This window comes from Lissotriton helveticus, chromosome 2_2, assembly GCF_964261635.1.
Source record: "Lissotriton helveticus chromosome 2_2, aLisHel1.1, whole genome shotgun sequence".
Classification (NCBI taxonomy): Eukaryota; Metazoa; Chordata; class Amphibia; order Caudata; family Salamandridae; genus Lissotriton; species Lissotriton helveticus.
In genome coordinates this window covers 74,465,079-74,488,510 of record NC_136060.1, presented here as the reverse complement: position 1 = coordinate 74,488,510, position 23,432 = coordinate 74,465,079, and the positions used below count along the sequence as shown (strand labels likewise).

General features: G+C 46.9%; 1 protein-coding gene across 6 annotated transcripts in view; it reads left to right on the top strand.

Moving 5' to 3' along the window:
- Positions 1-23,432, top strand: part of PCM1 (pericentriolar material 1) — a 1,361,399-nt gene that overhangs the window by 675,672 nt on the left and 662,295 nt on the right. For all 6 annotated transcript variants that reach the window (XM_078678108.1, XM_078678107.1, XM_078678103.1 and 3 more), the window contains one exon: positions 13,733-13,955. In XM_078678108.1, coding sequence (XP_078534234.1) covers positions 13,733-13,955 — 223 coding nt within the window. The remainder of the gene's footprint in view (positions 1-13,732; positions 13,956-23,432) is intronic.

Below are 23,432 nucleotides of genomic sequence, written 5' to 3'. Positions count from 1 at the left end.
TCGCACCAGCGTGGAACGATCGGTGCAGCGGAGGGGTTAAATCACTGGCTTTGCGATAGTTAACCCACCAATAGTGAACATTACGCAATGTTTTACAGGGTGACAGTAACACACAGGAATCAGAAACATACGATATAGTACATTTATGGTTCGGCAAAATAATTAAACAAGTCTCCTGAATGCATTTCAGAGGGAGAAAGTAATAGAGCAGCTAATTGGTTAATCCACACACTTAAGTCTCTGAACTTTTGCATAAAGATCTGTTTTCTTTACGGTCTTGGGAGGTGAGACATGTTTTGCTTTAACATGTGAGCTTTACTTAGTCCGACGGGCTGTTTCTCTGAGCTCTCTCTGTGTGGCAGACCCACCTCTACCCATGCATGGATCTGTCCACAAAATACATTTGCCTACATCCTGATACTATTTAGAGAGGAGTGGGGGGGGACAGATACATTTACCAGCCTTTTCTGTGGTGCTGTAAAGAGAAAAGTGTTGGTGAGAAACCATGAAACACCGAGTCGGGAATTACAGCATTATTAAAACAGGAAACCCTGCACGAGGAAATAAATGAAATAAGAGGTTAAAACTAATGAAGCTGCGCCCTGTTCACAACAGACGATCAAAGGGAGAAATCGATTTCTTCTCATAAGTAAGCACAGACGAGAGAGCGTGTTAAAGAATTAGAGAGAACGAGCTACGATACTCATTCTTTGTCATTGCATGAGAACAGAGAGCCTGGAGGCGCCGAGTGGGAACAGGCAGCTGGAAAGGTAAACAAACAAGTTTGAGAGGCAGCAGGGGAGGGGAGGGAGGAGGGGGCCTGCACCTGTTTCTCTTGTGAGAGAGCTTCAGGTTTGAAATCTCTGTCCGCAAGGGAATCTCCAAATGTGCATGCGTTGCCATTGAAGGCAATGCAACGCGTGCACGTTTTTGGGACAAAACCCGCAGCGATTGCTACAGGTCTTTTTCCTATGCAGCGCAAGCGCTGCGAAGGCAAGACCTAAAAAGGCCGATACGGGAACTGCAAAATTATTATTCTCTCTGCTGCAACATCTTCCATTCAAATATTATAAACATTCAAATCAGAAGCCTTTTCAGCACAAAAATCTGAACCCTTTTCAACGCACATCTAGTATTCATCTGTTCAAGCAGTGCAACCAGTATGGCTTACAATATCGCTGTTTTGGTCAATAAAAAGGGCAGCTAACTCAATTCAGCAAACCATGGCAAAAACATAGAGAAACTCGGATGTCAACTCTGCTCTGCAATTGTTAGGCAGAATATTCCCCTTATTGCAAAATTGACAAAATTTAACAACGGTCAGTTGGGTACTTGATGTAGTCCAGCATAGGCACATGCTAGAATTCTCACAAATACCTTTTTATTATCCTCCAGTGAAGGAACGATATAAATATCTAAAAACTTAGTGGAAATTGTCAAGCTCCTAGAAAACGGTGATTTAGAATAGGTTCCCATCTCATAGTGCTGTCTGAGATTTTGCTCCATATTCTTTCTCATACTAAACCGATTTAAAGAATGATGTTCAGTGCTCGATTTGAGGCACCTCAAAAAAAATCTAAAAAAGCTATGATTTCAAATGATTGCCTTCAAGACATCCTCGCATTCATTAGACAAGGGCATTTCTTGGTCTGGTTAGACCTAGATTATGCTTACATCAACATTGTGATTAATGTGCAGCACCGAAAATTCCTTAGCTTTATGGTAGTTGGATGCCATTTTCAATTCAAATTGCTGTCTTTCGGACTAAAATATTCCCTGAATCTGTGCTAAATGCTGTGGCGGCAATCTTTCAGAAGAAGGACTGCACAATTTAGTCATACCTGGATGATTTCCTAATCGGAGTGCCAACTTAAGAAGCCAAAGCAACTGAAACTCACAATGGATACCCTATCAAGTTGGAGCCTGGCAATCCATGCTAAAAAATCCTTCTATCTGAAAGAGACACGTTAGTGATAGATTCCTGACCTTAGAATATCCCCAGGCGTCAGACTGGATCCGGAAAATTTTGCGTAGCAATACCCCTGCGCGCCGGTAGGCGTTGTCCACGGCTCCGCGTCCGTCGTCGGCGTCGTTAGCGCCGGAATGACGTCGTCGGAGTACTTAGACGCCGCCCATGCGCGCTGACGTCAGTTCTTCTTTTTTCCACGCCAGCTAGCGCAGATCCGGAGAAGCTCTACCCGTTAGTAATTTTTTGACTAAACTTTTTTGATCTTTTGATCATTTCTCTACTCGAGTCTTCGACTCAGACGGTGCCGGTAGGGATGCCCGGGTTTAAGCCCTGCTCCAAGTGCGACCGACTAATGTTGGTTACCGACACCCATCGCCGGTGCCTCAAGTGTTTAAGCCTCGACCACGACGACCGCACCTGCTCCGACTGCCGGGCCCTGACATCGAAAGCTAGGCGGGAGCGGTCCCGCAAGCGGCTCAAGCTCCGGCAATCGGCCCCGCGCCGCTCCAGGTCCCGGTCCCACAAGAGGTCGAGGGACCGGTCGTGGGGTCGGAGTCCTCGCAGCTCCGGGATGCACATTGGTCGTCAGGATCCAAGTCCTCAGGTAAGAGGCATGAGAGGTCGGAGAGACGTCATCGTTCCTCCGACCCACCCCGACGCTCGCACGATGCGGCCGGGGGTTCGGGTGACACCACCCACGCGTCTCCGACGGAGTCGCAGGCGTCGCCGCCTGCCCCACACCTTAGGGTCCCTGGGCATGACGCGACGCCAGAGGAGGTCGAGCGGGACCTCATGGCCATGAGGTCCCTCCCTTCTCAGCCGGGTCCCGTGGCGCCTACGGGCCCAACGGCCCCAGCTGGAGGCCCTAGCGGGTCGGGTGCTTCGGCTCCGATGCCGTCTGGTGCTTCGGCCCCGGCGCCGCCGGCAACTTCGGTCTCGGTGCCGCAGGACCTCACTGGATCCGCTTCGGATCCGGGTCGTCGGCGGTCGACCTCACCGGCGCCGGCCCAGTGGGTGTCGCCCCCGGCGCCCACTGTGGACGCCATCCCCAATCTTCCCTTCGGTCCGGCTCTGTCACCGGAGCGGCGCTCCCGACGGCCTTTGGAGATTTCTATTTCCATGAACCGGCCCGTCTGTTGACCCTGATCTGCAGGAGATGGGTGACGAGGGTGATTGGGAGGGATCTGGGGACCCTCTGGCACAAGAGTGTCAGTCTCAAGAGGACTTTACATATGAGCTTGGGGAGGCCAGTGGAATTGACACTTGAGCTCCCCGTCGTGGCCGTGAGGACTAACCTCCTCACTGATGTCCTTAAACAGCAGGCAAGCTCCAATGAGCCTCTGCTGCCGTTTATTGAGGCCTTGTGTGACGTTCTTGTGGGCACTTGGTCCAAGACCGCCACAGGTCCGCCTGTGGATAGGAACGTGGCCAGACGCTACCGCCCGGCCCCGGGCGACCCTTGCTTTTTGTCCACCCATCCCACCCCGAGAGCCTGGTCATCCAGGCCTCCACTTCCCAGACCGCATTCCCGATGGCTCCGCCCGATCGGGAATCCAAGAGGTATGAACAGTTCGGGAAGAAAGTGTTCTCGTCCCTGAGTTTGGGACTGCGGTCTGTCAAAACCGCATGCCTCTTGGGCCGCTTCACCCACACCCTGTGGGACACGGTCGCGGACGTGCTGCCACAATGTCCGGAGGAGGTCCGGGCTAACCTCACCCAAGCCCTTGCGAAGGGTCGAGTTGCAGCGCGATATTCCATCCGGTGTGGGCTGGATACCACGGACTCACTGGGCAGGGCTATGGCAACGACGGTGGCGGTTCGACGCCACGCCTGGTTGAGGTCCGCCAACTTTTCGGCCGATGTCCAGGCCACTCTTCTGGACATGCCGTTTGATGGCCGTCGCCTCTTTGATGACAAGGCAGACCATGCGCTTGAGCGTTTTAAGGACTCCAGGGCTACGGCCAAGTCCTTGGTCCTCTCGGCCACACGCCAGCAATCGGGTGCCTTTCGCTCCTTTCGTGGCCACGGAAGGGGCGCCCCCACACGTGCTGCCAGCCACGCACCGCAGAATGTTCAACAGCGCGGTGCGGCCGTGGAAACTGCCGTGGCGGCGGTCGGGGACAACGGCGAGGCCAGTCCACACCTCCCCCCGCAGCATCCGCCTCAAAACCTTCCTAGTCCGTGTTTTCAGGCTTGTGTGACGCCAGTGGGGGCAGGGTTCGCCATCACCTCTTCCACTGGCGCACTGTCACGTCGGACAGGTGGGTGCTGCAAATCGTCCGAGGGGGCTACTCCCCCCCCTTCGAGGCGACCCCTCCAGCCATGCCACCGCAATTCCACTGCGTGTCGGGGGATCACTTGCAACTTCTGCAAGAGGAAGTCACGGCCCTCTTGGCCAAGGGGGCCATCGAGCGCGTTCCTGGGCCAGAAGTAGGGTGTGGTTGTTACTCCCACTACTTTCTGGTACCCAAGAAGGGCAAGGGGGGCCTACGCCCTATCTTGGACCTACGGAACGTCAACGACTTCCTCCGGAAGGAGAAGTTCAAGATGCTGACTTTGGCTCAGGTCTTAGCTGCCCTGGACCCTGGAGACTGGATGGTAGCGTTGGACTTGCAGGACGCTTATTTTCACATCCCCGTCCTGCCGGCCCACCGGCGTTACCTGCGGTTCACGGTAGGCCACGAGCACTTTCAGTTTACCGTGCTCCCCTTCGGCCTTACCAGCGCCCCACGGGTGTTCACGAAAGTGATGGCGGTGGTCGCGGCTCTTCTGCGCAGGTTAGGGGTGTCAGTCTTCCCCAACCTCGACGACTGGTTGTTGAAGGCGGACAGTCGTCAGCCACCTCCAGACTACGGCCGATCTCCTGCACTTGCTGGGGTTCTCCATCAACGTGCCGAAGTCGCACCTGTGTCCCTCTCAGAAGCTCCTCTTCATCGGAGCGGTTCTAGACTCTGCGCAGTATCGGGTTTATCCTCCCGAACAGCGGGTTCGGAATATTCAGGCTTCGATTCCGATCTTTCAGCCTTTATCCCGCGTCTCGGTCAGGTTGACGCTGCGGCTTCTGGGGCTGATGGTCTCCTGCATCCTTCTGGTGCATCACGCCCGGTGGCGGTTGCGGGCTCTGCTGTGGGACCTGAAGTTTCCGTGGGCCCAGCATCAGGGCAACTTGTCCGATCATGTCTTGATCTCGGGGGGCACTGCAAGACAGTTGCAGTGGTGGCTCAGGGACCGCGATTCGGTCAGTGGCAGATCCCTCTCCCTACCCCACCCGAGCACGTGGTTGTGACGGACGCGTCCCTCCAGGGCTGGGGAGGCCACATGGGAGAGGCAGAGATCAGAGGCCTCTGGTCTCCGGCGGAGTCCCGGCTCCATATCAACCTTTTGGAGCTGCGGGCGATCCGACTAGCACTGAAGGCATTCCTTCCGTCTGTCCGGGGGAGTGTAGTGCAGGTGTTCACGGACAACATCACCGCCATGTGGTACTGCAACAAACAGGGCGGGGTGGGGTCGTGGACCCTATGCCAGGAGGCTCTGCGCCTCTGGCAGTGGCTGGAACATCAGGGTGTGACCCTGGTGGTTCAACACCTGGCAGGCTCTCTGAATGCCAGGGCGGACGAACTCAGCCGTCGGTGCATGATTGATCACGAATGTCGTCTGAACTCTGACGTGGCGCAAGGCCTCTTTCAGCAGTGGGGAGAGCCTTGGTTATATCTATTTGCCACAGAAGAGAACGCACAAGGTCATCAGTTCTGCGCTTTGGAATTTCCAAGGCGGCACTCGCTCGGAGACGCTTTTCGTCGCGAGTGGAGTTGCGGTCTATTGTACGCCTTTCCGCCTATACCACTTCTGCCCAGAGTGCTGAAGAAGATCAGGCGTGACCTGGCCCAGGTTATCCTTGTGGCTCCGGACTGGGCACGAAGATACTGGTATCCCGAGCTACTCAGCATGTCAGTCGATCCCCCGATTCGTCTGCCTCTTCGGGAGGACCTTCTGTCGCAGCAGCAGGGGATGGTTCTCCACCCGAACCTGTCCAGTCTCCACCTACAAGCTTGGAGATTGAGCGGCGGCTGGTGAGGCCATTTGACTTGCCTCCTGAAGTCTGTAATGTCATTCTGGCAGCCAGGCGTCCCTCCACAAAGTCGGTATACGCCTGCAGGTGGAACAGATTTGTGGCATGGTGCACAGCAAAGGCTGTGAATCCACTCTCTGCACCCCTTTCTGAGGTTCTCCTCTTCCTTCTTTCTCTTGCCCAGCAGGGCTCTGCTCAGGGCACTATCAAGGGGTACCTTTCTGCCCTTTCCGCCTTCTTAAGGCTACCTGATCAGCCTTTCTTGTTCAAGTCCCCAATTGTAAATAGGTTTTTTGAAGGGCATCACACACATGTTCCCTCCTGTTCCTTTCGTGATGCCCCAGTGGGACTTGAACCTTGTTCTTACTTACCTAATGTGTGCTCCCTTTGAGCCGCTCCATAACTGTCCTCTCCGTCTTCTTACTCTGAAGACTGCTTTCCTGGTTGCCATCACCTCTGCCAGGAGAGTGAGTGAGCTCCAGGCTCTTTCTTCCACACCTCCTTTCCTCTCTGTCCATCCGGACATGGTTGTGCTGCGGACAAGACCCTCTTTCCTGCCCAAGGTTGTCACGGCCTTCCACATCGGGCAGTCCATTACCTTGCCCACCTTCTTTCCGCCTCCGCATCCCTCGAAAGAGGAAGAGAGGCTCCACCGTCTGGACCCAAAACGTGCCCTCTCTTACTATCTGGATCGCAGACGCCAGTTCCGGGTGGATGACCAACTCTTTGTTGGTTACGTGGGCGCTAAGAAGGGAAAGGCGGTGCACAAGCGGACCGTCTCTCAGTGGATCATCTTGTGTATCCAGGCATGTTACTCCTTGGCTAAAAAGGAGCCCCCTATTGGATTGAGTGCTCATTCCACTCGGGCCAAGGCGACTACAACTGCCCTGGGCCGGGGAGTGCCCTTGCAGGACATTTGCCAGGCAGCTACGTGGGCCTGGCTGCACACGTTTGCAAGACACTATTGCCTGGACAACCAAGTCCGGAGGGATGGCTTCTTAGGCCGTTCCGTCCTCCAGGACTTTCTGGTGCGATTATTGGTTCGCAGACCCAGCACCGGAGTTGGTATTGCTGGGGTATCTATTATAAGGTAAGGAATCTATCACTAACGTGTCTCTTTCAGATGCACAAGTTACTACTTGTGTAACGATATATCTGTAAGAGACATTAGTTAGTGATAGATTTCTTACCGACCCACCCATCCTCCCCGTTCTGCGAACCGATATCTAGGGTTAAGGTCATCCCCTTTTTAGGGCCCTAGTTTCATGGCACCAGTGTTGGTTCTATCATGGCTCTGCGTATCTGGCGCGGAAAAGCTGTGTATCAGAACTGACGTCAGCGTGCATGGGCGGTGTCTAAGTACTCCGACGACGTCATTCCGGCGCTAGCGACGCGGACGACGGACGCGGAGCCGTGGACGCCTACCTGTGCGCAGGGGTATTGCTACGCAAAATTTTCCGGATCCAGTCTGACGCCTGGGGATATTCTAAGGTAAGGAATCTATCACTAACTAATGTCTCTTACAGATATATCGTTACACAAGTAGTAACTTGTGCTTTAACCTACAAGAGACTTAATTTTTCTTTAGCCAGGATAGCTTAGTCAGAAGTATTAGTGTATTTATCAGTGGACTGGGGAAGCAAGCTTATGTGTCTAGCTTCACTTATTTTATCGAAACAAGTAGCAACTGTCTGGTTAGTCATAGCATTGCTCGGGACGATGTCTTACTGCATTTTATTAGTACTTTATTGTGGGCTGAGAATCAGCGTATTTAAGAACATTTGAAGGCTCAATTGGAATAGATGAGGGAATGTTTGGAAGAGTAGGAAAATTTAGAGTCCTTCGCACCAAAGCAGCTATTCCATGGTGGAAGACAAGAAGGAACATATTCAGTGATTAGGTTGCAAATCATCGAAAGCCTCAGGTTTGCATATCAAATTCCTCTGTCAGGAAGGGGAGCACATTTACAGGATCTTCATGTAAAAAGCTTATGGATGAAGGAGCAAAGCTCTGTACACATTAAACTGCTCGAGCTGAAAGGCTATACTCCCGAACTTAAAATAATGATTAAAAAAAACTCAATACATTTTTGAGCATTCAACACCAGTACCACATTACTACATTTGGAAGCCTAGAGTTACAAAGTACCTTATTTTATCACAGAATGCTCGAGATCTGTGGCACAACAAAGAACTGTCTGCACAGCATGTCCTAGGGTTACATAATGAGTTTATTGACCATCTCAGCAGAAGAAGCTTGGGCATTCACAAGTGGGTATTGGAAGATAAACAGTTGAATTTAATATACAACAGATAGGGAAAACCACTTTGTGATAGGATCACCAATGAATCTATGAAAGATACCAATGCTGGAAATCTGAAAATACTGGTAAGTAACCTATCTTCCCTGTAATATTCACCGTCTTTGTGCTTTCTAATCACTGCCTGGGTTTATTTTTCCCTTTCACAGTGGCATTACATCAGGTTGCCCTGCCTGAGCCGATCACATGTGGCGCTAGAGCTCCAGCTTTTGAGAGTTAAGACTGTGGTCTGCTAGCCACTAGCAGACTGCCAGTAATGTGTACAGTGGACAGCTGTCTACAGTCCTTTTGTGCACATGGAGTAGTGTGGGGTAGCAGTGCATGTGTTCTGCCTAAAGAGATGCATATTTGAAGCAGTATTTCCAAAGGCATTATTCAGGGATGCGGAGAGTTTCACAGCAGAGGATCTCCGTAATGAGTCACAGTGCTCCATCTCCTATATTGTTAAACTGCATGAATTTACTTTACCAACACAACCGACGTTAACAGCAGCCCACGAAAACAAGCATTAGAAATGCAATAGGTCTCGCAGCATTAGAGTTAGTGCTTTTAGAATTGTTAATGGTTTTTTTTGTAAATCTTTAGCATGAGGTTGAGGGTGAGTGAGGGTGAGTGAGGGTGAGGGTGAGGGGTTGAGGGTGAGTGAGGGTGAGGCTGAGGGTGAGGGTGAGTGAGGGTGGGTGAGGGGTTGAGGGTGAGGGGTTGAGGGTGAGGGGTTGAGGGTGGGTGAGGGGTTGAGGGTGAGTGAGGGTGAGGGGTTGTTCCTGTTGGGCCAGCCCTGCTGCTGGCTGGGGGAGGGCTGGTGAGACTGGTGGAGGGAGTTGATGGAGAAGGGGTCGAGGTGTGAGTAGGGGTCTGCCGACTGGGAATACGACAGGGGCTGGTAGGGGGGCGGGAAGTACGGAGGCTGAAAGTCAGACGAGCCAGAATGAGAGAGAGGAGGGGCCGGGCTGTACAGGTGCTGGCTCATGGCCGAAAGGTGAGGTAACCTCGGGTTCCCGTTGCTGCTGCCATCATGTCGGTCCAGAGGAGAGAGGAAAAACACAAGATGTAGGTAATTGAGAAAGAAAAAGGACTCAAAATCCGCGCGCATGCTTCGTATATTCAGTTTTGCGCTTTTCACTTCAATTATCGAGTTTTAAAAAAAAGAAATTATATAGCTATATTTAACAGATTAATCGTAAGTCAAAATCGCTGGGAAAAAATATGCATCAATAAAATCAATTATCCATCTAAAAATGCACTATGGAATGGACTCCTTGCGTTTTTTTAGCGCCGGATACTTCCTATCCAATACCTGCGCACTATTGGAAGTTCGTAGAATAAAGACAGAAACACGATTTGCCCAGGATCACACAATTTTTATGGCGCTGGAAAACATTGTAAAACTCTGGACTCAGGATTGCGTAAACTACAATGTAGCCTTGATCACATGTATGACAGCTCGTTCCATGTGCATTAATGCTCAAACAGTGCTTCTCCAACACAAATGACATCCCCAGCTCACGGTAATCACCACAGGCACGCCACATCAGTCAAACAGAGCACGTACCCGAGATTTTAAAGGCATTTGAGCACCAGTTTCCGGGTGAAAAGAATCAATTAATGACAGCGAGATATGTATGAGGAAAAACACATTTGGCAAGCAATGCAATTCAGCGGTGTGCTTTGTATATTAGAAGAAGTACGGGGAAAGCTGCAAAGTGTGTTTTTTTTGTTTTGTTTTTTAGGGGTGAGGGGTCCCACTGCGGAAAAATACATAGATGTTTTTGCAAACGATTGCTGAATTTTAAAACATAGACGGGTTGCCTAAAGCAAAACGTGAGTCACCAGTGGCACAGCCTGTCATCCGAGGGCAAGGCGCTTCCAGTGCGAAGAAAAACAGATTAACATATTTTCTCACAGAAAGAAACTGTGCCGTGATTTTACCGCTCCATGCTTGCTGGAATTACACAAATACTTAATTAAAGATAGTCGCACACATACTGCCGTTACGACGCTTGAAAACGACCGTTTCTAAATTCGTTTTACGCAAGCACCAACCAGCTGACTAACAGCTCCGCGACGAAGAAATCGCAGTTTTGTGCACCCACTGGCGTCCCCGCGTTACACTGTTCATGTGGTTCAAAAGCAGCTGACATAAGCAAAGTTCTGCGTTTAGATTCCACCCTGACAAGCACATTTATCAAGTTAATGCAAATTGTTATAGTGCGTGCCAGTTTTTAAGTGCGGCTGCGAGTGAAGTGGGCTTTATGTTAATAAATAAAAGTATTTGCGGCCGTGCACATTCTAGGTATTGCGTGGCTGTGAATATTATAGGTATTGCAAGGCTCTTAATAAAGCGGGCGCCATGTTAATAAATAAAAGTTTTCAGCAGCCATGCATATTATAGGTATTGCAGGGCTGTGAATAAAGCGGGCATCATGTTAATAAAATAAAAGTATTCGGCGACCGTGCACACTGTAGGTATTGCGTGGCTGAGAACATTATAGGTATTCACTCAGCATGGTGCCCTTGTTCACATTGCCCTGAAACTGCGCTTTAGATCTTGTTTAATTTTACATACACAGGCTGATCAAAATTATTTGAATAAACAACTTACCTCTGGTTAACTGTGCAGTTGTGCATTTATTTCATGTAACACAGTTTTAACCAGTCTTTTTTAAAAGCAAATAAACCATTGAAACAGGGCTGTCTACGGGATAACATGATTAGTCTACATCATACAGTGTGTTTGAAATATGCGTTACAGCAGTTTATCTAAGTACTGCCTTGTGAAAAACTAACTACAGAACCACTGAGAGCTTTATATTGTCCAGCATTTAAATCCGGCCGTCATCCATAATGCTTGGTAGCAGGCTCTGCACTCTGATTACAGAACGCCGGTGTCATTAAGTGAGCAAATTAAAGACGTGAATAATTCACTGGTGCGGCTGATTGTTGTGCTGTTTGCACGCAAGATATAAAAGAAGAGAGGGAAGTTGGGCGCGCCAGAGCTGGATGGGGCTAGGAACTTGTTCACTTCACAGGCGAGCATGTACGTCGGGCACAAACTGTGCAACTTCTATTGCCCGGCGGGTGTCTGTATGTTCCAGGCTTACCGGTACTTTTATTGCGTGGTGGAGCGGTGAGGCGCCCGCGAGCGGAGGGAGGAAGTTGGGCAGAGCAGCAAATGCTGCAGAGGGAAGTGTGTATTAAAGAAGCGTTGCAACCTTAAGGGAAAGATTGCATGTGTGCCAAGCGTGGGGGAAGAGAGGGGATTCAATGCGAAGGGCAGGGGAGCTTGAAGGAGCACGCCGCGGCGTATAAAACAAAAGAAAGGAGGCGCCTGCTTCATGCCGGGTGAAACTGCCACGCATTAATGCACACTGTGAGAGCCATCTCCCTCCCTGGCTTCATTCCCATATGAAGAGAAGCACAGGGGAAGAGCAAATTAAGTTGTGCGAGCCGGCCTAAAAGACAAGACGGAGGGAAGAGAGGGGAGGGGGGAGGAGAAATGCGACACGGCGGGAAGGGGCAGGCAGGATGACTCAGGGGAGGGGGCGGAGCGGGGCAGAGCGGCATGTGGGTGTGAAGAAGCCGGGCCTTTGAAGTGAAGCTAAGCTTCACTTCAAAGGTGTCGGAGGAATGCGGGCGGCTGTGCACGCGCTTTTAAGCTCAATGCACATGCGCATTGAGCTTAAAAGTCACGGGCACTGCAAGGAATCGCCACGATTCCTTGCAAGTTAGATAAAGAGTCGATGAGCCCCTATAGTCTCGCTTGCTCGATGCGCATGCGCATCGACAGGCGAGACCTAAAAAGATGTCTGCTTTAATGGGTGAATTGGAGATAAAATAACAGAGCTTGTTTACATTTAGGCACTGGTATCGGAGCAAAATTTCTGGATACCACGCAGAGATCTTTCAAGCTGTTTACTGTCCAGTGAGTGCAACTGATATTCTAGATATGCCAGGCGGCTCATAGATTTTTTGGGATGTTGTATTATGCATCCCTCACCATGAACTATTTGCTAAAATTGAAAGTGCTTTATTGACATTACAGCTGATTATGAAGACCTTTCAAAAAGTTGCATAATAACACTCAATCAATTATTGGGGAAACTGTGACTACAGCTCTACCTCACCAATTCTATAGTTGTTAACTTAATTGATCTTTTCAAAGCACCTGACTGGTTACTACTTCAGCTTTTTTATTCCTACTGTTATTAACACTGGGTTCCCAACATTCTTATTGATAAACTTGAAATGAACATTTCCTATATTTTTTCATTATGAATGTGTGACTGTTATTGTTTGCACCATGATATAATTCACTTATAGCAACTTTGTGATACTTGGGCGCAATTTATAGATTTGAAACACAATACTAAAGTCCATAGGTCTGGCTGTATTGTGCCAACTCATGGCTACACAAATATGCATACATGGTGTTTGCATGTTTTAGCACCTGAAAGCCGCACCCTTTGGCTTTGTTGGTTTTCTATTCGAGGCTAGGTGTAACCATCTAGCCAGACTTGCATTAATCACACATGCTCCCTCCTGAGTGAAGAATTGAACAATTAGTGGTCAAAATATAAGGGGGTATATCGCCAGCATCTATAAAGGCGCAGAGCAAGACGTAGGAGCCAACCAAAGGGACAGGTTACACTATACAATTTACAGCAAGCAACCTCCAACAATGAGAATGGGAAAGCAGGAGAAGCTTGCTTGCTTTGTACTTGGTGTTCTAGTGGGGTGTCTCTTAACAGCAAGAAAAAGGTATCTGATGACAATACGCAGAAGGGAGCCCTAACGTAACATTATGGCCAAACCAGCTCCATAGGTTCCTGCGCTGAACCACTGACCAATATTTGTTGGAACAGAAACCTTAGGGTCTTTTGAAAGTTGGCATACGTGGATGAGGGATAGCCTGGTTGAATTTCCATAGCACATTGTTTTCCAGAGCGTTACTTCTTTACCCAAGTGCACTTTTTAGTACCTTTTCCATTGCAGAAGATTTTTCTTTAAGTCCTCAAAATTGTGAAGTAGCCAAATGGCAACAGTTTAAAAACACTAAAAACATCAATTCATGTGAGTGAGGTTTTTTTTCCTTTTTAGCACATATTTCTAAGATGGAGAACTATCATTATAAGTCAATACCTTTTTCATCATCTACATGATGTTTCAAGATAACCTAAATGTATTTTATTAAAGATGCATAGCCTTCAGGTGATGTTTCTTAAGTGATGCAAAAAACTTTTAATATAAGTTCAAATTTAAAAATATCCATTATTAGTTTGCCGGAAACGTTTTCATTGTTTTGATATGCACTGTAAAGAGGGGCAGAGTGAAGCTCACTACTTACAAATGATTTTTCACTTATACAACTTTTAAGGTGGAAGAATCCGCGCCCCTTTTCAGCGGATGGCAATTACCGACCTTCCAGTAAGACACGGCAACAGCAAAATATTAGTATGAGACGTCAAGAAAATCATAGGTGGGTGTCTGAGCTCTCATACGTAGAAGAGAAGGAACACTGGCAGGAGCAGATCAATCAACTTAAGAAGCAACTTGAATTCAGCACCAACATATGCCAAACGTTGATGCAGGATCAACAGGTATGGAGCTGTCACAATTTGTTTTGATGATAAATAAAATACTGTTAACCACCTTATCCAATGGATCTTTGTTAGATTTGGGGGTCTCTAGTTGTCATAGGTAGGGACCTGTGACAAATAGGGACCCTTGCAACCAGTCAGGGTAAGGGGCTACACTCCTAAAATAACCCCTGCTCACCCTCTTGGTAGCTTGGAACGAGCAGGCAGGCTTATCTCAGAGGCAATGTGTAAAGCATTTGTGAACACATACAGTAATACAGTGACAACACTACAGATGGACACCACACAGGTTGTATTATAAAAATAAGTATTTCTTAACACAAGACCAAACAACCACAATACTGTACTCGAAAATAGACTTTAAAAGGTTAAAAAAAATAGCTCAGTTCTCTCAAGTTGTAAATGCAACAGTTTAGTCTCAATGTACCTTAAATGCATAACGCAAGGAAAACAAAAGGGTCGCAGGGAAGTTGATGCGTCGGTTCCTTACACTCAGGGGAGTGGATGCGTCTGTTCCTTACTGCTGCGCAGGGGAGTTGATGCTCGCTTCCTTACTGTGTGGGGAGTTGATGCGTCGGTTTCTTACTGCTCTCAGGTGCGATGCAACAAGATGGCACCTCGATGTCATACTCTTCTCCGGTGGGATGCGACAAAATGGAGTCTTGGTTGCGATTCAACAATGTTGGTGTGATGCGTGCACGTCCGACCGGCTGTGTGGCGACTCAATGATCTTTGGAGCCGCGACAGGCCCTGCGGCGCGCTACTCCGGTGATGCGACGATGACCTCTGTGGCAGCGTCCCGCTTCTCCGGCGATGCGCCGCGCTTCGCCGGTGCGATGAGGCAGCGATGGCTCTCTTTCTCGAAGATGCGATGACAGCGGCGGTGACACACTTCTCGATGTTGCATCGCGCTTCCAGCTCCCAGCGACACGCAGAGTCTCAGAAGGCCCAGCACAACAGCAGGCACTTCAATTCCCAGCAAGGGAACTCAGGGGGGAGCTGGTTAGTGAAGTCTTGTATCCCTGAGACTTCAGGCAGGAGGCAAGCTCTAGTTCAAGCCCTTGGACATTTTTCTTCAAGTTGATAGAAAGTACACTCAGTCCTTTTCTCCTTTATTTGGCAATGAAGCAACCACCGCAGGCCAACCCCCAAACACACAGCACAGGGGTTGTCTCCTCCTCCAGATTCCTGGTTCTTCTCCTCAGCAAAGGTTTGTCTTGATTCCCAGAAGTGATCTAAAATCCGTGGGTCTGGGTTCCAATATTTATACACCAAAATCCTTTGTCTCTGAAGACAGAGACTGTCTGAACCTGACCCAAACCAGTTCTGGTCAGTCCTGGAGCACTGTGTTTACAGGACTCCTTATCTTCCTTTCAGAGTGTAGGCCAGGGACATCAGACACACCACATGAGGTGGACCCAGCATTGTGGAGGGAAGGCACAGCCCTATTCAGGTCCCAGGTGCAACTCCTCCTTCCCATCTGCATGCAGATCTCTCCATTCAGCACTGTGCTGACTCGCCCGGTCTCCTGGAATCCCCCAGCCCCTGTCACTCACAAACCCAGACAAGGAATACACAACTTAGCAGAGGCAGAAAATACCTATTTTCTAAAAGTGGTATTTTCAAACACAATGTTAAAACCAATTTCACTAAAAGATCTATTTTATCATTCTGAGTTCAGGCATACTAAACTCGAATTTCTACCTAGTTCTCGGAGTCAGTTAGGATTATAAAATGTAATAATCTAACTGCCCATTCTGGCCTGTGGGGACCAGGTAGCCTTGCAATAGTGAAAAACGAAAATGGCTTTAGTTCACTATTAGGCCATGCCACACACATCAGGGCATGTCCTACCTTTTACCTACAATGCACCCTGCCCTTGGGCCAACCATAGGGGTGACTAATATGTATAAAAGGGAAGGTTTAGAGACTGGCAAGTGGGTGCACTTGGCCAGTCAACATGGCAGTACCAGACTGCACACAGGCTCTGCAAGGGCAGACCTGAGACACACTTCACAAGCTGCTCCGGTGTGTGGCACAAGCAGTGCTGCAATCCCACCAGTAGCATTGGATTTAGAAGCCCGGGGCAAATGCAGTGCACTGTACTAGGGTCTGACAAGTAAACCAATCAATCCAATCATGGAGTCACTAATCCATACATTAATTTACCATAGGGAGCACTTGCACTGTGCCCAAAAGCATCTAAAACCAGCAAAAACATAAGATGCAACAGCAAAAAACTGGAAGGGAGACCCACGCCAATGGTGCCAGGTCTAAAAGTCTCCTTATCCTGCAATGCATGGCTGTTCTACATAGATAGCAATCCCCTGAGCAGACTCCAAATGCTAGTTAACCTTGAGGAACTATGTACACGGCTGTCTAATGCTTAATGAGTTTAGAACAGCTGTAGATAAGAATGTCAAATACTTGGAACGTAAAGTCGTTGCCAAGTGATTTGGAAAATGTGAGTCACAAAAATGGCTTTGCTCCGTTGTGAATGCTGGAACTGTTCCCAGAGAAATACCAAGCACCAAGTGGGAGTCAAACATTCTTTGAACTAATAAAATAGTTCTTTAATAGTTTAGCTTCAACTATAATACCGTTTCTGTGGCAACGATTGATATCAACTTAAGACAAATAGTAAATGAGTCCATTAGTTTCATGTATGTGAAGGATGGGATTAACCACTTCTCTTACTGAAAGAGCCTATTCCATGATGTCACAAATTGTCAACAAATGCATGGTCAGCAATTCCAAGAAGGTATATACATGCTGTCCTCAAAGGAGCAGATCCATTCTTTCCACAGAAAGCCTTCATTATTCCAATATTGAACCCTGGTAAATCTAATTAAACTTGTACGTTCTTCCAGTCTGTTATGTTAATAGGCATTATCAATCAATTATTTGCCAAACTAAATATGATATTACTGCTCATGCTCAAAATAGTATTTCTGAATCCAGTTGGCTGCTTTCTTGTGACGTTCAGTACCTTCAATCCTTGAGCAATGTTTTCTTCACCCATGGTTGCTACTTCTAGATGCAGAGAAGGCATTTGACTAATGTTGGTTATTTTATTTTAATGTCCTTCACCCGATAGGGATTGTTTATCTGTTTAGATCTAAGCCTGTTTTAAGGGCTTGTACACATGGGGGACATCAGATATATTGGATCATTCTGGGGGGATCCAGACATGCTTGCCTCCCCTCCTATATTGCTGTTTTATTGCAGGGATTCTGCACAAATGCAGAACAATGCATAGGATTATGTGACCTTAGTGCATAGGGACTGGGTCATCCTACCACATTAGTACCCATAATACCAGGACCCACTAGCTATAGTGTCTCATTTGCTCGCCTAGCCACTCACAAAGAAACAAATGATTATACACCCCAGAACACAACACTCCCGACTCTCTCAGGAATTGTAGTTGCAGGATACACCCTTTGGCTCGCACTCTTGTATTAGTCCTCTATAAGATCTGACAGACACAAATATGTTTAAAATATTTATTTTAACTAGCGTGCTCTAATATGAAGTATACATGCCACAACAAGCAGAAAAATGCATAATGCAAATACGGTCAGCATAGCAATTAGTCCATAAATCATGAAAGGAGCTGTCATTATGAAAAGACAGGATAGCCTACCCTCCCTCCCCTTCCATAGAACCAGTAGGATTATATATTAGAAGATCTCTGGGTGTTATCTGCAGACCCCATACTCAGTCTATAGATGGTAGATCTGCATCATAGGTACTGTCTCACTCTTCTCCCTGGAAAGGTCCCTCTCCAAGTGTGTGCTACGTATTCATGTATTCCAATAAGACCAAAGTACTCATTGGAAAACGGCAAAAGAGACCTTTGCAAAATAAACTTGTGTAGTAACGTGCGCAAAACAGCGGACATTCTGCAGCATGCTCATGCTAACTTAGTGAAGACGACAATAACATAACATGTGTATTTGTAAAGCACATGTTCACCCAGAGGTATCTTGGCGCTGAATAACAGATGTTTCTTGTTACCCAACTCAATGGTACTCATTTTATCGACCGTAGATGGATGAAAGGCTGAGACTCCTGAAACTTTACAAAAGTCATCTTTGACTCAGGACAAGATTCCTGGAATACAACAAAAGTATTAAAGGTTGCCAAGTGGAAAAGATGGATAACCAACTTCTTGTACCAAATGTAAGCTTTACGAAGAGCAGCAGCCGGGTCCAACCTCTGATCTACTCTGTCAACACCACCCATGTGTCTATTATAGTTTAAAATGCACACAGGTTTGCGCGCTTCAGCAACCTCACCCCAAACAGTCACTGGTTCAGTGCTTTCATTATGGATGGTAGTCAACATGTAGACATCTCTCTTGTCTGAAAACTTCACAGCTAGAAACTCCTCGCAATGCACTGCACTGTACCCGGACAAGCTTTTCCCAAACAAGTTCTTTTGGGAAACCTTTACGGTTACAGCAGATTGTGTCACAAGCAACAGTGTCCACTTTGGCCAATTCCCTGAACAACCACACACCAGTGTAGAAGTGATCTACATATAAATGATGTCTTTTGTTAAATAATCCTCTACCAAGTTCTTGCACAATTTTCTCAGTCACTCCAAAAGTGGATGGACAACCAGGGGGGTTAATCCTGGATTTCTTACCGGTGTACACCCTGAAATTAGAGACCTATCCAGTCTGACTGTCACACAGCATATACAGCTTAATTCCATAGCGTGCCCTCTTACTAGGAATGTATTGCCTAAAAACCAAGCGGCCCTTGAACACCAAAGACTCATCCACTGCAATTTCTTTCCCTGGAGCATAGATCTCAGAAAATCGATCAACAAAGTGATCAATGACAGACCGAATCTTGAAAAGACGGTCACAATCCGGGTGATCTCGTGGCAACGCTAAACCATTATCGACAAAATGCATCATCGGAAGCAGAAGCAAATACCTATCACGACTCATGACTGCCAGAAATATAGCAGTTACCATCAAGGGACTAGTAGACCAATATGAAGCCGTTGATGGCTTCCTTAGCAAGCCCATCAAAAAAGTTAAACCCAAGAACTTCTTCATCTCTTCCAGATTTGTGGGAGTACACCGGGTAGCTCTAGAGTGGGGCTTAAGGCTGGCTCTGTTCTCCCTCAAAAACTGTTCGGCATACAAATTAGTCTGCTCAACAATCTCTGCCAAAAACACATCATCCATAAACAACTGAAAAAAATCAATTGGCAAAAAGTTTTCAGTGTTAACCCTACAACCTGAAACACCAGTAAAGTCTGGCAATGCCGGCTGCACCATGCCTGGGGCAACCCAGAGGTCAGCACTTTCAACGGGAAGCCTTGCAGCCCCAGGCTGCCACTCAGCTCCCTCTTGACTCCCTATAACAACGGGAAGTCTTGCAGCCCCAGGCTGCAGCCCAGATGCCTCTTGTCTCACTATACCAACGGGAAGTCTTGCAACCCCAGGCTGCAGCCCAGATGCCTATTGCCGCACTATTGGCACATCAATGTCGTCCTCTAACAAAGGCACTTCATCCGCACCAAGAATAGCTTCATCTGCACCGAGAGTATCTTCATCATCGAATGATGCCATGTGGTGAGAAAACTCACTGCCTGAATCTTCCCCTCTCACCTCTGCCTCAGAATCAGAGTCGGTCTCTGGACCACGGTCAGAGGAAGAATCAAAAAGCATTCCAACAACTTGCTGAGCTGTAGTCCGGTGGCTAGCCATTATCCTTACTAAGAAAAGATCTATATCAGGGGTGTGGAATTGTTTAAAAAATGTACTTGTCCAGTGGACAAAATTGTGCAGAAAACTACTTGTCCTGCAAAGAAATCTACTTGTCTTACCTATTCCCTAAATCAATTAAACTGACTCCCAAAAGCGTAAGTTTGGTCTTAGAGAGTGCATTTTAGACATCCTAGTGCCTGTAGCATTGAAGCTGCCTCTTGGTAGAACAATGTCGAGGAAGAATACAGGAATCAGAAATTACACTTTACCCGGTGTACGCTATACTGTTAAATCAATATTAAATATTTACATGATGTACATTTTGGTACAAGATATTTACAATGAATATAAAAGACGGTCACAAATCAGCTAGAACCAAACCGGTATCTAAAACCCAGGCAGGAGTCAGAGGTGGATATAAATATAATCTGTAACAATCTCTATATATGAGTGCCCTGCACAGTGAACCACGACTTTCCTAGCTCTCATGAGAAGGGCAGAAGACAACTTCCTTTTTTAGGGGATGGTTCTTAAGATTTTAGCCCACATAGATCAAAGAATCATCTATCAAAATATGTGAGCTTTTCACTTGTACAAATTGGACACTGTGATATTGTTATGACCACTCCTGCAGCCAATTTGGGGTGGAGGTACATTTAGACCTGTGCTGTAGAAATCTCAACATTCCCAACACAGATAGTTCTAGAAGTATTACTGAGGTGTGCATGAGAGTCGATTGCGATACTGGTTGGCTGGTCAATAATATCTTAAACAAGCCCAAGAAAGTATTATTAGAGTATTAGGCAGTCTTGAAAGAGATTGCATACTGGAAGTACAAGAGGTCTTAAGTAGAGGCCAAGGACTAACTGCCCGGCATCTGCTAGTTAAATAGAACAGGCACAAGGAAAGTTCATGTTCTGGATTGCCTATCTAAAATAACTTATGTAGTGGATGATATTGAGACCAATGAAGTATCATTGCTTCTGTTATGTATATTTTTAGTTTTAGGACACTGAGGTACAAGCTGCAGAAATGTGTGCCTGTGAAAGTAAGCTGGTACGTGTGTACTGTGACAGTGATTGACCTCAGTGATTGAAACCTCAATATTTCATTTGGATGGTGGCATGCTTCTGCAGCAGACTTAGGACAGAAATGTAACCACTAGAAATGCTGTGGTGTTAGGCTTCATGGCAACTGAGAGCTGCTTTCAGTAGGCCAGAAACAGAAGTGGTTAGCACCAGCTGAAACAGTAATTGTCCAGTCAGAACAGACAGTCTGTCCCCAAATAATGATTGTATGACAGAGTATTGTTGACAAACATATTGTTTTCTAAAGCTATTTCACAAAAATATTGCTCCTTTGGGTCCACAATATGCAGATCACTCTCTGTGGGAGCAGAGAGTGCAAGGTTGCGTACTTTTTGTTTCCAAGTCTTGAACTTCCCACTTCAGAGAAATGCACATGACATTTGTCCATCAATAAAGTGGATTCTGGCTTGATCTACTAGTAAAGATCATGTATGCAGTGTTATCGGTCCTCGGACGTGTTGTTAATCTAGACAGGTCCGCTTTTAAGATCTGAGACCCCAAAGACTTGCTTTTTAAAATAAATTACACTGTGGTATAAGCAGACACCCAGGAAGAAACGTAAAAAAGGTGATTGGCAGGGCAAATCTAGCAAAAACAACTCCGGGGCCTGATGACAAAAGCCAAAAGAATTAACTTGTTTGTTTTCAAAATGTTCCCCATCTTTTCAAAAGGAGGCTTGAGAGTACTCTAGCAAATTGTGGGGGGGGGGTTTGAAAGGGCTTGGGTGCAGACACAGAGGAGTTTGACCCGAATAGTTTTTACTTTGTGCTATCCAGATGTGCTCAACCATCATTTTGTCCCCCCAGAAAGCCATCCAACAAGTCTGCAGATAGACAGGAAGGAATAATAGGTTATAGAATACGGTCGAAAATCAAAAGCAACTTAAAGAAAGAGCGACATAGTTGGGTGTTAAAAAGACAACATAAGAAGTCAGGGAGATGGGAAGGGTGGAGATTTAAGGACATTTGCAAAAGAATAAAGAGGAATGGAAAAATAAGATGAAAATTAACTTACAGTAAACGTGACCGTCACTTTGGTGGTCATGAGGTTAATATGGAGTTGGCTGCACCAGTATTCAGCCTCCAAAAATTGATAATGTCCCTAGTATTTATTAATACTTCACAAACCTGTAGGTGTCTCCCTCAGGACAGCAGTCGGAGAACAAGTCAATAAAGACCACAGAGGCAAGTGTTGCACCTGTGCTCTGTACACAAGAAGTTTAAAAGGAAGCACTTGTATGACAGAGGTGACAACACCTACAATCATTCACATCAACATTACTTGGGCTCTTGAGATGGAAAAGGTGTTACAATTGGAGTCAGTGACGACCAAGAGGTTACATGGAGAGCCAGTGATATATTGGGGGTGTGCAGTGTGAGCTTCAGAGGGAAGCAGTGATGTCCTGAAAGAGGAGTTACACAGGGTGCCAGTGATGTAACGGTGGGCAGGAGGAGTTGTAGAGGAAGACAGTTACATTGGGAACCACTGATGGCTCATTAGTTCACAGCTAAGGATGGGAGAGGTGTTAAAGAAGTTACCACTTTTGGCTTCAGTGGAGGGAATACAATAAAGCTAGTGTTATGCTGATTTTTAAAGAAGAGAGATGGTTTGGGGTTTAACAGAAAAGGGAGATGAGAAACACAACTAACTAGATGGATGGTAGAGGGCAGAAAGACAAAGGAGGGCAGTAGGGCAGGGAAATGGAGGGATGGTGGTTTCACCCTGGTAGTTTGAGAGCAAGGAAGGGAGCGAAAGTTGGCTAGAGATGTATAAAGATTTAGATAAAAAAGCAAGAAAAGAAAGGCGACTTTGATGGGGTAAGAAATGCAGTATGCGGGTTAGACTGGGTCCCAATGGGAAACTGGACCAATGGCAGAGACTTTAGACACAACAAGAGAAAGGAGAGGAGTTGGGAAGGGAATTCGAAAAATGACAGAGTTTTTAAACTGCAAACAGGAGAAAGAAAGGGTTGAAGACATAGCGCGAGGTGTTTGGGGTGTTACGTAGCAAGTAAGGGAGGTTCTATGGTTGGTACTTTTGTCATTTATGCTGTCTGACACAGCATAAGAACACATTCAATTGCTCCTACTGCCTCTCCTGAGAGGATTGCAAAGTTAGCTGTTTCTGCTTTGAGCAGCTTCACACTGGAACTTTCCCATCTAGTGTATTCACTTGTTTTGCATGTGATTACATTCCAGTAGAAAAAACACGTCCTTCCTTACTGCCTGGGAGTAAAAGCCTTGAAGCTGTGGTGGCATTTCATGTTCAGCTCCATTGCAAGATGTAGCTGAGAAAGAGAATCTCGGGCAGTAGAGGCAGATTTCTTTGGACACACATTACCTTCTCATCTCAGTCTATTTTTAAAAAGCACTTTTCTGTGCAGTGCATCAAAACACTGTCCTGCTATACATGCTGCTTTAAATATTTACCCCCCCCAGTACATTTGAAGTACATTTCTGCCTTATGTAGGAAAAAATGCACCAGGTTCTTATTGAAATGTGGCTTAATTATCGGCTGCCATACGAGGGTGCAGAGCCTCCAACTTTTAATCACAACCACTTAACCACATTGTGTGATCCTGGACAAATGTTACATTTTCATGGTTCTTCTGTCCACATCTTCGAGGATTGGTTGTGCTTGGATTATGGTTAACCCTTT